This window comes from Physella acuta, unplaced genomic scaffold, assembly GCF_028476545.2.
Source record: "Physella acuta isolate Inbredline_101_S28 unplaced genomic scaffold, ASM2847654v3 ptg000129l, whole genome shotgun sequence".
In the NCBI taxonomy this organism is placed as follows: domain Eukaryota; kingdom Metazoa; phylum Mollusca; class Gastropoda; family Physidae; genus Physella; species Physella acuta.
This window is the reverse complement of record NW_026731648.1, coordinates 623946-642500: the sequence shown is the minus strand read 5'-3', so window position 1 is coordinate 642500 and position 18555 is coordinate 623946. Positions and strand designations below refer to the sequence as shown.

General features: G+C 33.3%; 1 protein-coding gene across 1 annotated transcript; it reads left to right on the top strand.

Moving 5' to 3' along the window:
* Positions 1–461: 461 nt before the first annotated feature.
* Positions 462–12084, top strand: LOC131935045 (MMS19 nucleotide excision repair protein homolog). Its single transcript, XM_059291323.1, has 26 exons — positions 462–570; positions 2683–2731; positions 2926–3029; positions 3170–3255; positions 3442–3589; positions 3857–3982; positions 4203–4264; positions 4393–4554; positions 4859–4936; positions 5158–5253; positions 5505–5550; positions 5664–5818; positions 6262–6337; positions 6535–6745; positions 7346–7437; positions 7698–7814; positions 7972–8206; positions 8645–8747; positions 9008–9079; positions 9479–9605; positions 9780–9946; positions 10063–10252; positions 10667–10749; positions 10909–11076; positions 11172–11332; positions 11590–12084. Exons 1-26 carry the CDS (start codon positions 492–494, stop codon positions 11615–11617), a joined length of 3021 nt encoding a protein of 1006 aa, XP_059147306.1. The 5' UTR covers positions 462–491; the 3' UTR covers positions 11618–12084.
* Positions 12085–18555: the final 6471 nt, after the last annotated feature.

Here is an 18555-nt window from a genome sequence, read left to right as displayed (position 1 = left end):
TTTTAGTCCCGTCCCTCCCCCCACCCCCAGGAAAGTCAAGTCTGGAAGAAATACTGACTGCCAGGAAAATTTGCCGCAGACTCCGCATACCAACAAAAGTGGAGGGAGCTTCTGTGGCGACAAAAAGGATAAGATGATAGAAATATATAGACGACCCAGTTTCCAGTTTCCCGTTGAAAAACGTTCTGCCGGCTCTACACTGTACTAGATTTATGCAACAACTTACTAGTTATATTGCAGCAAACACACTTTTTTAAAACTCTACTTTATAGAGTGTACCATCTCACAATCAATAATAATTTATTTTAATTCGAGTAGAAGGTGTATTTCTTCTAATATTTAAAAAAAAATTAATTGTTTTTGGCTTATTATTCGGTGACTAAAACAGTTCTGGCTGAGCAGTTATTAATTTTGATGATCCGAATTTTTAAAACACAACACTAACAAATACGGCATTGACTGACCTAACCTTGACCTCTTGATTTTCCAAGATGGCAGCCTCCATGGAAAATTTAATCCAGCTTTACTTTACTGAAAACGAGAAGGATGCATCAAATAAAATTGCCACTGGTGATTATACAGTTGTTAAATTCAGAATTTTAAACAAACAGCAAACCTCCACACTGCAGTAGCACTGAGTATCCCCTAGCAATCGCAGTAGAATCTAGTAATATTATGTTAGTCTACCTACCTACCTCTACCTAGTACTACTTACTACTACTACTACACCTACCTACTAAAACTGTAACTAACTACTACTAGATCTAGTAGTAGTGTAGACTGTAGAGTACCTACAGTCTACACTAGTCTACAGTTTGAGTACATCTGAATCTCAGCATCTTCAATAGTAGTAGATTGTCTAGTGTACTCTCCCTGTGTTCTGACAGTTACAGTACTTAGAAATCTAGTACTTATCAATACTAGTTATCTTCTAGTCTAGTCAGAGGCGTAGGGGGGGGGGGGGGGGGTACGGACCGCACCAGGTAAAGTTCGTCCCCCGGAAGGGCCACAATGCCCCTGGAGGTTGACACCATTAAGTGCCGCACCGGGTGACACCCGACCACGCTACGCCTAGTAACCACTTAGGACTTAGATCTACTACACTACACTCACACTTCTGACTTCTACACTCAACAGACTGTACCACTAGAATACTAGTTTTATACTAGATCTAGTTACTAGATTCTTTACTACTTACACTAGTAACTAGACTCTAGTAGGTTCTTAATTTTACTACTAAAATAAAAAGTTCTTTACTGTCACTGTCTTTAGCCTTTAGGCCCCTACTATACTGTATTTATTATTTATAGAATATGAAATCTACTGCACCACCACTAGATCTAGTACTAGATCTAGATGTACAGTACAATCAACAAAACATTTTCAACTTTTTTCTTTTTGATTTTGTTAATAAGTAGGGCTTAATTATAAATACGAAGTGACTACTCGAAAAAGATTTTTCACCCCTGCGTCTCCACTTAGTCTGCAATAGATAGTTCTGCAGATGTGCTGTGACTTTAATAGCTGAGTTAGGGTTATGGCTAGGGTCCTGCGCAGTACATTCAAAAACATTGCCACAAAGGCAAGTCGTAGTTTCTCTCTATTGTACATGCGTATCTTTTTCTGGCTCGAATCAGCCTTATAAATAATACTACCAATAATAACTAACAGCCTACTTAAACATCTTACTGAGTTACTCTGAGGAAGGAACTCATTTCAAAAGTAGTGGGTGACTAGTGAGTTGAAGTTAAAGAACTATTTTTACTAAGACTTAGGCCTACTTTTATTTTAATACTTATGATGACTTATGTCTTACTAAGAAAGTAAGATGACAATTACAATGCTTCATATTGCAGTTGATTAAATATCCCGATGTGACATCTGATAATAGATCCTTCCAAAAAAAGGTTATTAGAATGTTAGTAGTATTGTAATCCTGACTAGTTTTATGTTAAGAAATTAGGGATAGGTGTAAGTTAGGGTTGGGGTTAGGTGTAGTGTTAGTATTGACATTAGCAAGCCATGGGTGTATTTTAGTTAACTACAAATAACCTAAAACCTTTTTTTTAACAACATTCTATTATTGGAAACTGGTATAAAAATTACTAAATTATTCTTTAATTTTTATTTCATAACATCCGAGATATCCAAACGTATTAATTTATGACATGTAAGATAGCATTTGTTCTGGACGTACCAGCACTGTTCTTAAGTCATAAATAAATCTTATGAATTTAAGTTTAATTAATAAAGAGATATAGGTATAAAAGTTAAGTAAAGTTCCCCTTCCAAGCCTGGAGGTCTATGGGGTAAGTGAAGTTTCTGTAACCTCGGCATATGAAGTGATGGTGGGGTCGGCACTATCGCCAGCTTCCTTTACTTTCCCAAACACATGTTAGATACCCATCAGAGCTGGGTGGACTCTGAGATGGTCTACTGGATTTGAACTCAAGAATGATCCAGATATTAATTACATACCCATTCTCAATGCTCTATTTTGAATGCCACCTTATTACTATCTCTGTAAATGCAACATTAATATGCTCTGTAGAGGTAAACTTAAATTTTTATCTTTGCTGTGTTTCATTTGGGAAAAAATTACTACACCATTTGAACCTTAGTTTTAGTCTAATGTTAAAAAAAGGACAAGTAGACCTACAATTTGTTTTTTTGTTGTTGCAGAAATAAAGAAATCTAAAGCAAATCTAGTACAATTTATAGAGAGCCTAGGGTAAGAACAAATTGTGTTTCCATAAATATAATTTACATCAATATATATATATATATATATATATATATATATACACAAATAGATACACACATATAGATATATATATATATAAAATTATGTGTGAGTGTGGATATACAAAACAAGAAATAGTTTTTAATATTCTTCCTTCATAAACATACTTTTGTATTCTGCAGTACTTACCTAACTAACACAGACAATGTCACAAGAGGCAGAGCAACACAACTTATTGGAGATGTGCTTGGTCTCTTGCCATCTGCTTATCTTACTCAGGAAGAAGGTTCTACAATTTTTTTTTTTAAAAGTCTTTCTTGATTATTATTTGTACCACTAATATTTTTGTTAGTACATACTTCTTGTTTCTCATTTTAAGAAAATGACATAACATGTCTAAACAATAACAATATACTTATTTTCTAGTGGAGGTAATGGCAAACTTCCTGCTGTCAAAGTTATCAGATCACCACTCTGTGCAGCCTCATGCCTTACAGTCACTAGCAGTTTTGGTGAGAACTTTGATGTTTTTACTGTTTTATTTTAAATATTTTGTTTTAACAAGTAAATAATTGTTTGGGAATGTTTTCTTAATTTTAAGTTGCCAGTTTTAAAATAAAATTTTAAAAGTTGATTAAAACAAACCTGAATAATGCAGGAGTTTTTTTCTGTTAAATTACTGTACAAATTTTCCCCAGACAACAAGATATCACTCATTGCCAGAGGCTCTGGTCATACAGATATGCCAGACAATATTCCGTGAAATACAGAATCAAACTCTGGCACATGCTGATAGAAGAGCCACCTACAAAATAATGCAGAACTTTCTAGGTTCTTCCAGACCAGGTAATTATCCGAAAATACAGATTTTCTTATTAAATCTCAGTACTTATCTCAATACATGGGCCTGATTTATTATAGGTTATTTTTAGCAACTGTCTTTACCCTAAACACTTGTGTTATATGGTGTTGACCTGCTTGCATGTTTATAAAAGCTGTAAGTTATGTCTTATAAGCTTTTCTAGACAAATATAATTAACATAAGAAAGTTTTTTGTGTGTTACAAATGAATTGCATTCAGTCATCCTTCTCTTATTCTATTTTATCAAACAGCTATTGAACAGATGGGCAGTGATTTTGTTATTGGCTTTATCCAGCTGATGGATGCGGAGAAAGATCCAAGGAATCTGATTTTATGCTTTAACATTGCTCATTTTATCATTAGTAACCTTCAGCTAGGTATGTTCATTTTTGGTCCATAATATCAATGTAATTTTCAATATCACAACACTGATTTTATTTATATCAATTTTTAGGAAAAAAAATTTTTTAGTCACTTTTCATAAGTAAGTGCTTGCAACAGCTACTATTTAATACTTTTGCCTACATGCTTTTTATTATCATTGATTTTTTGCATCATTAATTAAAAATATAGTGTTGAGTTATGATTGTTTTTCAGGAGTGTTCACAGAGGAGATGTTTGAAGTCTTGGGATGTTATTTCCCCATTGACTTTATTCCTGTAAGTTCATTAGGATACAAATCAAATGCAGGTTGTTGTAATTAAAATTCACAATTTTTATAGTTTTTATATATATTTTCAGTCCCTTGAAGAACTTATATTGTCAACACTTGTTTTCTATTCTGCAGCCACCCAATGATTCTCACGGCATCACTAAAAAAGATCTTGTTGAAGCTCTACGAAAATGTTTAACGGCTTCAGGAGAGCTTGCTCAGTATTGCCTTCCACTTTTTCTAGAGAAGATGACCTCGGATGTGCAGGAAGCTAGAAAAGATGCATTTGTCTCTTTGGTAAAAAAAATCATTTGCAGAGCTCTGTATATTTGTATAGATTCTTATTTTATTACTGCTTTTCCGGAAATTATATGTACACTGTGCTTTGTGACACAAACCAGTAACTTGTTGTGGATAGATTGCTGAACCAAAACCTTTTGTTATAAATTTCACATTTTAGATAATACATTTTTATGATTTTTATAACTTATTTGAAATCATTCACTTTGTACTTAATCCTACTATGCTAGATTTTTACTTCTTTATTAGATTTATAAGTAATGTAAACAAAATGTACACATTCTTGTATTTTCTAATGTAGGCTCAAGGTGCCCCTGTGTATGGGTGTAAAAGACTAACAGAGTTCTTAGGCTCATTAACATCTTCTTTGAAAAGAGAGGTAGGAAATGTTTGTTATGTGTTAGCACTTTTATTTTGAATAAATTCCTTATATAGGGCCTTTTTGAATTAACCAAACGTATATACAGTTAAATGGATTTACCTAAAATTTAATCACAATATATTCATGTGTAAAATTTATTTTTTTCAAAAAAAGTATTGTTTTTATTTTGGTAGTTAAAAATTTAACAAAGATCAGTGAAATAGCTTTGTTTGCTTCAGATACTAATGAACATATCAGGTGATTTAGTGGAATCTGCACGCAATGCTCTAACAGCCATCTTCTCTGCCATCACACCAGATGAAGGTGTTGTTATTGTAAGTAGCGCTAGGTAGTTGAGTATTATAATAAATAAAAGCTATCATACCAGACAGAGGCAAAGGGATTCTAGATAATAGTCAGCTTGGACAGAGGCAAAGGGATTCTAGATAATAGTCAGACTGGACAGAGGCAAAGGGATTCTAGATAACAGACTTGACAGAGGAACAGGTGTGGGTCAAAGATTACTCTTAACTACACAATTGTTTAAGGAGCAATTTTCACCAGCCGCTTCATTTCTATTTTCCAGAATAGTGATACAACATTTTCATCATCTATTGTAGAACTTTACCAAGGTAATAAATTTAAATGTTTAGTTTGTATCATTTTATAAATACGGAAAGTAAAGAAATTCATTTAATGTGTCAATTGATTTAATGAAGTATTAATTACAAATGTTTAACTTCAGATATAGTCAAGTATCTTGAAGGTTCAGATTTAAAGAAAAAATGTTTAGCATATTCTTTGTGCCAGTCTATTGCATCATCATCACCAGCAGCATTTTGTGTCGTTACTCCACTGGTTTTGCCAACTTTGATTCAATTGTGTAGTAATCTTTCACAGGTAGGTGCTTTCAATGGGTATTGAAGTGTTATTGTTTTAGTTGATATACATATGTTAATAAGATTGTTTTTAACAAACTATTATACTACTATATATCAAAGGTTAAAACAAGACCAAAACAATTTGAGTGACGTGCCCGATTTAACTCGCCAAAAGTAAAAATAAAAACATTCACGCAAAATCCATTATAAACGAATAGTTAAAAGCAAAATATCAAGCAAAGCATTGACTCAAGTAACTCCCAAAACCCTAAATGGCAGAGTATCTAATTTTTTTCAGGTGATTGTATCTGGCAACTAGAAAAATAAAATAAAAACAACTGGCACATATCTCTTATTTAATCTGTTAAAGTGGCATACAGCACTTCCCTTGCCAGCTGTCTGAAAGTCTTTGTCTTGGTCACTCCATGGAAAATTTGCAATGTCTTTTTTTTATTTAAACAGTTAACAGAACGCCTTATGTATTTGAGAGAACTTAAAGGATTTTTGGATGCCTACCTACTCTATCATTCAAATATTAGTAAGTATTTATTATTGGCTGTAGTAATATTAAATTTAAAAAAAAAATTGTTTAAATATTCTCAGTCAAATATGTAATAAATACGAATAAAGTACCAGTTTGTTCTGGGACTTTTGTCTTGTCAGCCTTTTGTCCATGCTAGCCTTTTGTCCGTATCCCAGTTTTTACAGTATGTTGTAAATGTCCTTATCTTTAAGATGTGAATCAAGTCCTGCAAGAGAATCTCCCTGCGCTGTCAGCCATGTATGAGGACCTGATAAACAATGTTCATGATGTAGAAGTTCAGTTGGAATCCATCAAAGCACTTAGCATTATCACCACTCCCACTTGTTGTTCAATAGAGAAATGTGAAGCATTTGGAAACATTCTGGTGAACAAATCTTTAACAGTTACAAATCCAACTGTAAGGTATGTGGTATTTTTGTAAGTGTACTGTAAAACTAGTGGATTCATATTTCCATTTCTCTAAAATTGAAGACTAAGTAAGCCTATGGTGGTCCATGGGATAAGTGAAGTAGATATCCTCAGCATTTGAAGGGATAGTATGGTCAATACTATGCCCAACCGCCTTCATTTTCCCTAACATGAGTCAGGTACCCATTAGAGCTGGGTGGACTCAGGGATGTTCTACTGATTTGAACCTGGAATCGAACTCAAGACTTTCTGGTTAGCAGTCTAGCGCTCTACTGCTAGGCCACACTATCCCACTAATTAAAGACTGGTAAACTGTAAAGTAATTAATATGTGTATTGCATATGATTTTAAAATCATCCATTTAGATTTTTGCTATATTAAATTATACCTCTGAAAAAATAATGTGTTAGCTTGCCTAAAGTCATAACACTTTATTAAAAAGTCCAAATAGTATAAGAAAAATATTTTGAAAATACAGATATTTTGTGAAATTTATATATAAATATTTTCCATTATTTTCTTTTTTTTTTAAATGTTTGTATCTAAGTTTTAAGTGCCATCATTTATTAACTTTATATTGTCATATTTTTCTAGGCAACACGTGTTAACATCCCTACAGAATGTAATAAAAGTAACCCCTGGTTTAGGTCAGAAAATTATGGAATTGTTAATAAACAATGTCAACGGTGAGTATACACATTTTACTAGACATCATTTTTCAATGAGCTTTTTTTTTTAAGGGGTTAGAATTTCTAGACTTAAATGACATTTAATAGTAAAATCTTTGGAAAAGGGTGGACTCAGTGACATCTTTCTGAACTTGAGACTTTCAGGTTAGCAGTCTAATGCTCTACCATTTGACCACACAAAGGGATATGTAATTATAGAATATCACGTTGGGTGATTAACAATGTGTGCTAACTGATATCTCGTTGCACATTCACAGCTCAAACAGGTGATTTGCGTATGATTGTTGAGACAATGATCCATGTGGTTTTGGATGTTGATTCTTTTCTAATTGTTAATAACTTTTTACTGCAAAAAATTCAACAAACTCTTACTGGTAAGTAGATTTTTTTAACCTAATTTTTGAAGATTTATTCCTATGGTAATAAAAATGTTTAATATTAACTTTGGAAACTTTGTTAATGATGACTGATTTTTTTTTTAAATTATGTAAATTTGTGGGTGTAATATGAATCTGAATGTCCTGCTTCCAGAATCTAATTGGTCCTGCATCTTAACCTGCACTGAGATGATGATCCCATTTTTAAATCACCTCCATGATCAGCCAGATTGTTTGGATCTTGTGGTCAAGTCTACTGCTCTCCCTTTGCTGTGCACTGCTGTCACAGCAACCCTGCATTGGTCAGAGGAAACTAAGGAAAAATCTGGCCAGTTTTTGTCTTATCTACGCCATGTGTACAGAATCATTGGACACTCTGTCAAGAAAAAGTGAGTCGGTAAAATTTATGATAACTTTACTTATTGTTTAACAACTTGGTAGAGTGAGTGATTAACACATTGAGTTAGTAACTGGGTCCAGTTGGACTGAAATGTAAGGCTGACCACAAAATCTTCATATGTAGAGGTCACAAAAAACACTTTTAATACAATGCAATGATACTTAATTTTGTACTTGTTTGTGTGTTTAAAGTAGAGTTGAAGGTCTCTACTCCCATATATTTGTTCACCCAATATTAGATATGGTTTTACAATATTGAAATGGAATTTTTAAAAGAAAATTTTCTTGAAAGTAGTTCCAAACAAGTATTTGTGAAATACTTTATAAAGAATATTGCACATTTTAAATTCATTGTTGTACATTTTATTGAAACAATTGTGTTAAAAGTTTACTTTATGAAAGAAAAAAAATGTTATCAAATGTTTCAGTGATGTAATGTTGCTGTGGGATTTAGTTTTGAAGTTAATGTTGGATGGTGACACCAACGCTATTGGAATCTCTGGAGATTTCCACTCTTTGAAACCTCTAAGTGTAAGTTCTACAAGTTGCATATTATGTTTATTGTATATATTTTGTAAATTAATTTGGGATACCTTAGAAACCTATAGATGTAAACATTCAGCAAGTTTTTAAAAACTTTTAATCTGTTCTATTTATAATTTAGTATAGCGGTTCAAATTGTTGTTGAATTCTTGCTCAAAATGCCCTTAAATTAATTTTGTGTGTTTAAAAAAAATTTATAACTTGTGCATGCTTGGTACCATACATATATATTTTAAATGTTTGATAAGGCTGGATCAAGTTGGCAACAGACTCGTTTGACTGCTGTTTTAGAAGGACTTCTTATTGGGGGAGACATACAGGTAATACATCATTTTTAAAATTTAGTTTTATTATCACTTTTCTCTTGTTATTAGTCATCTGATGCCTGTAGCTTCAGGACTTGTTTAAATGAGATGTGCTGTAGCTTTAACCCACCTATGCTAATTTCCATGATTAAATATGAATATAGTGTGTTAAAATGCTAGACTCATATTTTTTATGTTTTTACAATCAACCATATATTGTCAGTAAATTCCCAATAACAAACCAGTGGATCTTATGTTGTAAAACAAAAAAAAACGTATCTGTGTATAAATAACTTTTAAGAATGTATGCCTGATAGGACTAAATAAATTTGTATGATACAGATTTTATTAGTTGTAAGATACACACTGAATTTGATAGTCTGTAGTAATAAATTTATAACCATTCGTTTGTAGGCTATGGTAGACCAAAGAGAAAGGATATTTGAAGCTGCCTATGTGCTGGCTGAAAACACAGTGGATGACTTTACCCAGCTGTCTGCCTGTAGATGTGTGGCTGTCATCTTTAACAAAGTTCCCATAGGTATAGTACACCTGACAACATCATGAGATTACCTGCTTTTTAAAATGTTCAACTATTCTATCATCTGATCCATTTTCATATCACTTATACACCTAATATGATAATCACATATTTTTTCACTTTTTTCTATCATCCCAATATCATCTGGACTATTTTCACACCACTCATTTATAGGTGCTGAAATACACTGGCTGTTGGAGCCAATGGTTGATAAACTAAAGCTGACTTTGACTGCCTCTAGTGATCCTGCAGCAAAAACCAGAGCCCTAAGGATATTAACATGGCTGACCAAAGCTTTAGAAAGTAGAGGGCATTCTGCCACTACAAATCTTTCATCCTTTGTAAGAACATTTCTTAATAATAATACAATCTCTGTGTAATGTAGGTTTATTGATATTATCTTTTATATAAAATTTTCATTCTTATGTGCTCACTTCGTATTTATTGTTTGTTGCAGTTAATTTCAATCTTGAAGGATGTAGACTTGGGCTCAGAAGTAGCTAAAAACTTGGCTCTGATTGTACAAGACATAGATGATGTGTTCAGTATCAAATTTCATAGCAATATTACCCCACTATACAAACAGAGGTTTTTTACTCTAAACCTGAAATCCTTGTTAGAAGGCTACAAAAGTGCCACTTTGAAAGGTATTTTTTACCTGTTAAACATGGTATTTAAAAATGTTGGTTTCATGTTTATAATCAATAAAATATTTATTTAAATTATCTAAATTTTGTGGAAATAATTATGCTAAAAATATATTAAAATACTAATTATGTATCAAACTTACTGCTTCTGTACTATAAAGTAAAATAGTACGCTTTAACATGCATGATTATACACGTGTGTCCTCCAGCTTCATCAGTATTCATGTGTGCACTGTGAGACATACACTATTTAAAACAAATTACAAATTTTTCTTATACAGTTATCTTTTATTTTTACATAGCTCAATATTTCTAGTATAAAATTACTTGAAGTTACTTCCTGTTCTGTTCTGTTTTAGTTCTTGCACAGTTACTTCATATTTCATGTACTGTTGTGTTTTATTTCTTCCACAGTTATAAAAGAAAATCATCTGATGGCTGTGTCCCTGATAACATCCAACCTTCCTCTTCAAGTATTGAAACCCCATTTAGGCAAAGTAAGTTCACATCATTCTTATAACATTCACTTTCTGTGTTGAGAAATAGACTTATTAAAGAAGTAAATTTTTGAGCTTTTACTTGTATAATTTTTACTATTTAAAATCTATACAAATTTCAGTTGCATTATAAAATGTTTACATTTGATCTATTTACAGTTGGTTCCTATCCTGCTCTTATCAATTGATCTTCAAGAAAATGAAAGCCTTGATCACATCTTATCTACTTTGGGTACTGCTATATTGCATTCACCTGATATTATCATTCCAAATGTTGATAATATTATTTCACAATTTTTGGATCTTGCTAAAATGCATTCTTCAATGGTAAACCAAGTTTTTTACAAGGTGTAAACGTTTGTTAAAGATTATTTTTATTTTTAAGTCTGTTTAAAACAAAAAGAATTTTTTATATTTTCTAGAAAGTACGGATCACAGCATTGAAGTGTTTGGAAAATCTGACTTCACTACCTGTTCACATCATCACACCTCACCAGAACAAAGTTGTGCAAGCGTTGGCTAATACACTAGATGATAAGAAGAGATTAGTGAGGAAACAAGCTGTGGACACCAGATCGTCATGGTAATTCATTTTTTCATTTGCTTTCTATTTTCTTATGAAGCAACGTGTTATATAATAGTTGAGCTTTATTATAGTATTTATTTAGTATATTTTCTCTAAAAAAATTATAATTCTTAGAAGTACTAAATGTTTTACCACATTTCTTTAGTCTCCTTGCCCCCTACTCAATATTTAATCAATATCTTAATAAGTGATCAGATAGCCCCTCCACCCCCAAGTAAGTTATTACATTGTTTGTTTTAAATTTTACTTTCCAGGATCCTTTTAGAGAAGGCAGTGAAGTAGTCTCATACATCAGAGTCTAGTCATCAATACATTATTTTAAAAAGAAAATATTTTAGACGATGGATTGTCTGTTTATTTATACTTGTGTTCTCATTGATGATGTTTTAACTTGAATTAAAAAATTATAGCATTATACTAAACAAGTATTTCACATGTGGCCAGACTTCTGTTTTCTTCAGTATCAGAAACTATATTATAACATCTTTTTGTGGCCCTGACATCATAGAGACATATAAAGTAAATCTCTGTAAATATATTCATGCATTTTGTGTGTGATCTTGGAAAAACTAATAAAAGGAAAAAAATGTCACAAAGGCATAATTTTTTATAATTACTGTTTATATTCTTTCAGTTTATAAACCTATATTATATTTTAGTATGATGATATTACATTTAGGAGGAACCTGTTTTCAAATAATTTATTTTTAAAACATTGCTTTTCACCTACATTTACAATAAATTCTTTGATAAAAACATGGGTATAATCTTGTTACTTAATTAATAGTTGTAACTTTATTTAAAATTTCTTTTATTTTATATTTTAAAGTTCCTAGATATTAATAAATACTGACCTGGGCGCTGGGCATTTTCCCAAAAGACACTTTCCCAAATGCCGTTTGGCCATTTTCCCGAATGCACACTTGACCGGATGCTACAAACGCCTGAATGAACACTTGGCCGAAAGGACAATTGCCCAAAGGCTGTTTACCCGCAAAAATGCTAATATTATATATTACCAATTAGACATTGTTAATAAATCTGAATTTCTCATTTTGATAATCAGCACAAATCTAAGCGTAAAAACTGAAAAAATGTATATTAATTACCAAGTAGACATTCATAATTTATTTGCATTGTAAGAAGTGTAAACAAAGAGAAACAGACCATTTTATCTCAGAATTTTTAATGTGAATCTCTATTTCTTTCTTAAGTAATCGCTTTAAAAGGTTTGTTGAATGGCGATGAAATATCAGCGACTACATGTAGTATTTAAATTTGTCATGTAGACAGCCTCATTTTTTAAAAGATGATCTCCACTCAACACAGCTGAACAAGCTGAATCAACTCGCCTTTGTTCCATTTTGCGAGACACCGTATGGCCTAAACCTAAATTTGTAACCACCGCAACACTTCAACCAATCAAGGTGCTCAAGACAGTAATTAAAATAATGTAAAGAAACCACAGACAAAACAGCCCTTACAAAGTTTTAAAGAATTTTTAAAAATATTTTACAGCAATTACTCATTTTTCAAAAATTGAACTAAATTTAAAAAGTATAAACACATTTCTGTTTGTTATGCTTAGAATTGTTTAGATTATCAAAATTTCACATTTAATAAGAACTAGCAGTTGCTCCAGCAATTTATAGCCATGTCCAAACAGTGGCGTAGCTACCGTAAAGCTAGCGTAAGCAAGGCATAGGGGCCCAAGGCAAATAGGGGCCCTTTTTCGAAAGTTTGAGGGGGGGGGGTGCAAATCGAAAGTTTGAGGGGGGTGCAAATCGAAAGTCTGAGGGGGGGGGGCGCAAATCGAAAGTTTGTCCCCGCTACGCCTCTGAGGGGCCCACTAACACTTTTTGAATAGGGGCCCAAAAATCCTAGCTACGCTACTGTGTCCAAATGTTAATGCACATGAATATGTTTGTTTAGAAACTGTTTTAAGAAAAATTAAAGAGCATAACATAATGCTACGCTCAAAACAGTAACAGCATGGGATTCTAAATATAATGGATTGACGAAAGAAGCATGTGGTTGTATATAAAACGTTTATTGGGTCTAACTACATGTTGATAACCAGAGAGGAAGGAAATGACGAGAGACAACTATTTATATATATGTAAGGGACATCACTCAAGATAACAATATAAATATAATACTAATACAAGAAGAGTGAGTTCCCTTGACCTCACAAATCCCAATATGTTACATCCCTTTACCCTTAGTAAACACAACACATCTCTCAATAGAACAATTGATAGTATCCTAAAATCACCAATTATATTGTAACATGAACACTATGGTAGATTACATCCTTACAAACAATGCACAATATGCTACAACATAATCAAGATACAAAACAATGATGTCAAAGTCCTTTTGACCTTTAAAATCATAGGTCTAACTTATTTGGGACTTTGATTGTCCTGCTTGACCTTCTCAGTGGCTTTTGATTTGGTGACTCAAGATTCTGACCATCTGGATTCTCTATCTCAGGAGGTCTAGGATTTAAATCATTAACTCCAGAATTTACATTTTCTGACTCCAGACAACTTGGTTCACTCATATCAACAGAACTTGGTTGTGGAACAAACTGAGTTGGTGTGAACTGTTCAGATTTGGTGGGATTGACAGATTCACACTTATTATCTGCACAAGTTATTTTTAACTGGTCTGCATGTCTACGGACAATAAGTCCATCATTTGTTTTTACTTTATAAGACACAGGTCCTGTACATTGAACAATTTGACCTGGTATCCATTTTTCCCTTCTCCCATAATTTCTTAGATACACATTATCATTAACTGCAAATTCTCTTTCAATGGATGATTTGTCATGATTTAATGGAACTATTTTTGAATTGGCATCTGAAAGTATTAAATGGCAAAAAATCTTTTTTTTTTTTTTTTTTATGTTACCCTTTTAGTTTCTTTAAGTGCTAATGATGTTAGCAAAGTTGTTTGATGATCACATTCCTTCTTACTAATGTATTCTCTCTGAAAGCATTTGAAATTGCCATATCACCATAATCATTTATCAAGTTACAAATACTTTGTTTAGGCAACTCTAACTGATAATGGACTGCATCTTCTCCATCTTTTATATTATCTTCACAAAGGTTTTTATTTCTTATTTAATATGGCCTTAAGTCATCATTCACAGACTCTTCAGGCCAACCATTCTTACAGTACTCATATACTTTTATTAAGCACTCATCTTTTTGTGTTTCTCTTTTAATATCATTCACATTAACATCATTCACATTTATATTGGAGTTATCCATGATAGTGAAGAGAACAAATACTTCTTCTGGTACATAGCTCAGGCTTTGGTTTTTTAAAGGTAATCTACTCAGACTATCTGCACTATTCTCAGATCCAGGTTTGTATTTCAATTCATAAATGTATGCAGTTAGTGTGATAGCCCATCTTTGAATTCTTGGTGAGGCATGCTCAGGTAGGGTTTTGTTTTCTCCAAATAAACCTAGCAATGGTTTATGATCTGTAAAGATGGTGAACTTCCTACCAAACAGAAACTTATGAAATTTCTTAACACCAAAAATGATGCCTAAGCCTTCCCTATCTAACTGAGAATAATTTTTCTCAGCCTGGTTCAAAGATCTACTGGCAAAAGCAATGGGTCTGTCACCCTTCTCATCCATGTGGGACAAGACTGCTCCTACACCATCTGGTGAAGCATCACATGTCAATACAAGTCTTTTCCCTGGGTCATAGTGAGTTAGTAAGGTGTCAGAAGACAAAGCCTCTTTTGCTGTATTAAAAGCAGTATCTTGTTGTTTACCCCAGTGCCAAGTTGCATTTTTCTGTAGCAGCTTGTACAGTGGTGATAGTTTACCAGACAGATTTCCTATGAACTTTGCATAGTAATTTATCAAGCCCAAAAAAGCTCTTAGTTGTTGGGTATTTTCAGGTTTGGGTGCTTCTTTAATGGCTTTTGTTTTCTCAGGTTGAGGTCTGATGCCTTGCTTGCTTAATATATAACCAAGAAAACTAATTTCTGTCAACATGAATTGACATTTATCTTTGTTTATCTTTAAATCTTTTTCACCAACAATTTTCAAGACTTTATCAAGTGTTTTAAGATGTTCAGTGTCATTCTTACCAGTTATGTACACATTGTCAAAGTACACACAAACATTTGGAATGTCCTTAAAAATACTGTCCATGACAGCTTGGAAAATTCCAGGGCTAGATGATATGCCAAAACATAGTCTTTCATATTGGTAGAGTCCTTTATGTGTGTTTATTGTCGTATAGACTTTTGAATCTGGATGCAGTTCTAGTTGAGTGTAAGCATGACTAAAGTCTAATTCAGTGAATTTGTCTCCTCCTGCCAAATTCAAAGAAATTTCCTCAATGTTAGGAATAGGGTACCTATTTAGCTCTATTTGCTTATTCAGTGTAGTTTTATAATCTCCACAAATTCTTATAGAACCATCCTTCTTTAACACTGGCACAATGGGCGTTGCCCAATCAGAATAGTCTACCTTCTTTATGATGCCATTAGATTCCAATCTACTTAGCTCATTTTCAATTTTATTCCTCATTGCATAAGGTGGAACTCTAGCTTTGCAGTATCTTGGATTTGTGTCTTTAATGCTTAACTTCACTGTTCTATCATTTAGTAAACCTGAATTGCCAAAAACACTTTTATTTTCAGATATTACTTTATCTAGTGAAGTAAGACTAGATTCTTTTCCATTGTTCAATGAACAAATACTCTCCCAATTTAACTTAAGATTACTTAACCAGTTCCTACCTAGTAATGGTGGTCCATTTCCTTCAACCACAAGAAGAGGAAGTTTAACACTTTGACCATTATAACTTACATGAACCATACACTCTCCTATTACCGGAACATTGTCACCAGTGTATGTTGTTAGACACTTGTGACATGGCTGTAGAGGCACTGATCCTCCTGTGACAGCGTCAAAATCTTTCTTTGTTATGACTGTTAGAGATGCTCCAGTGTCAAGTTGGAAGCTGATGCTCTTACCGTTGATATTAACTGGTACATTGATGGGAGCATGACTTATTGATTTCACAGAGAACAGGTTGAAATCCGGCTGCGAATCAGTTTGAGCATTTTCACAGGTAGAGTGGTTCATTGGTTGGGTTAGGTAGTCTTGGTGAGAGTTAACATAGTGCTGCCTTTGGTTGCGGTACTGTCTTGACTGGCTAGATTTAGCAACAGACGAAGACTTTGCAAAGCAGGCCTTGGTAATGTGACCTTGCTTACTGCACTTATAACAAGTTGCAGACTTGAACTTGCACCGATGAGATGCATGGGGACCTTTGCATCGATGACATTTTTGATAATTATTACTAGATTTAGATCTAGGATTTGAACGAGCAGGCTGTTTAGCATAAGTTGGAATGCTCTGATGGGGTTGGTGTTTGTTGACTAACCTGCTGTTTACTGCATGGATCTCTGAAGGTGCTAAAGATCTCGCCGCATCTGATGACTGCTGGAATGAAGTTGCAAGTTGTATTGCTTTTTCTAATGTTAGATCTGACTCGAGCAGCAACTTTCTTTGAATATCAGGGCTGTTTACACCTGTCACAAACTTTTCACATAGTCTGTCAGACAGCGTGTCTCCGAATTCACAAAATTCACTTAGATGACGTAAAGCAGCAACATATTCTGATATTGACTCGTTTGGTTGACGAGTCCTACCGTCAAATCTAGCTCGACATAGAAACTTTGATGGGGTAGGCGCATGGTGGTCTGTTAGCAATTTGCTCAGCTCGTTAAAGCTCTTGGTAGTTAGACTAGCTGGTGCGCATAAGTCTTTTAGTAGCCTAAATTGTTGAGGCCCTATGACTGTTAACAAAATAGCTCTCTTTTTGGCTTCTATCGTCACGTTGTTTGCTTCAAGGTAAAAGCTTAACCTATCTAGGTAATCTTGAATGATTTCATCATTAGAATCAAATTCTTTTATTTGGCCATACAGCGCCATTATTCTAGAAATACTTAGCTAATAAGCTCTAGCAAACCTCTTTTTTGCGTAAGTAGGTGCTCTTTCTAGTAGATGTTTATCCTTCGTCGCCAATATAATGGATTGACGATAGAAGCATGTGGTTGTATATAAAACGTTTATTGGGTCTAACTACATGTTGATAACCAGAGAGGAAGGAAATGACGAGAGACAACTATTTATATATATGTAAGGGACATCACTCAAGATAACAATATAAATATAATACTAATACAAGAAGAGTGAGTTCCCTTGACCTCACAAATCCCAATATGTTACACTAAAAATAAAACTTCACACCACCTGCCGTTTCTTATTATCACTGTTTGTTACACAAATATAGTGAGCATCAGAATGCAGTGTTTCTTCCAATTTTTTTTCTCCGGGGGGGGGGGGGGGGCACTTCTTAATTTTCTATATAAATTCCTGGAAGAAACTCTGCATCAGAGTTCAAGAGAAAACAGCTTATTACTTTTCTTGTGGACAATTTAAAAATATATATTTTGTCGTTTCTCTTTTTTAGCATTGAATCAAATCGATAAGTAATTGACCCCAGGATTGATTTCGAGAGAGGAATTGGCTTCCTGAGGGTAATTTGACCGTGTGGGGGTGGGGGGGGGTCCTAGTCCTGAGTACATAGAGGTAAATTTAAAAAGATTTTACATTCTTATTTCTAAACGACAATACACACTCTTTGATTTTTATAAACAACATATCAATAAGCAGCCCTAATCGCTCAATGTGAGCTGTTGTTAACATTAATTACATTATTTGATAATATTTTCGATATATAGATCTATACTCTTTTTCGAGAAGTCCAGAAATAAAAGACGCAGTCCATTGTAAACACAGAAGGTCGTAGACCAGCATTGTCTTCTGTGGACTCTCCCCCTCTTTTTTTCATTCGGCATAGGCTAGTTAGTTAAGTAACAAGCAATACAAGATTAAAACAGCAACCTAGCCAATAAATTTTGATAAAAATCATACAGATTTCCATGTTAATGCTCTAAACACATATTAAGTTAAAAAAAAACAATGCTGAAAATATAAGAATGGTGAAAAAAAAATCTAATCGTAATTACTCACACTAAGGCAATACATACATTATTTTGATTTAAATTGAATATGAGAAATATAATTAAAGTCTTCAATCTTTCACAGTGTTTTTATTTTTAGTGTTTAAGAATCATATTTTAAACCAACGCTTTTAGTTTTAGTAGT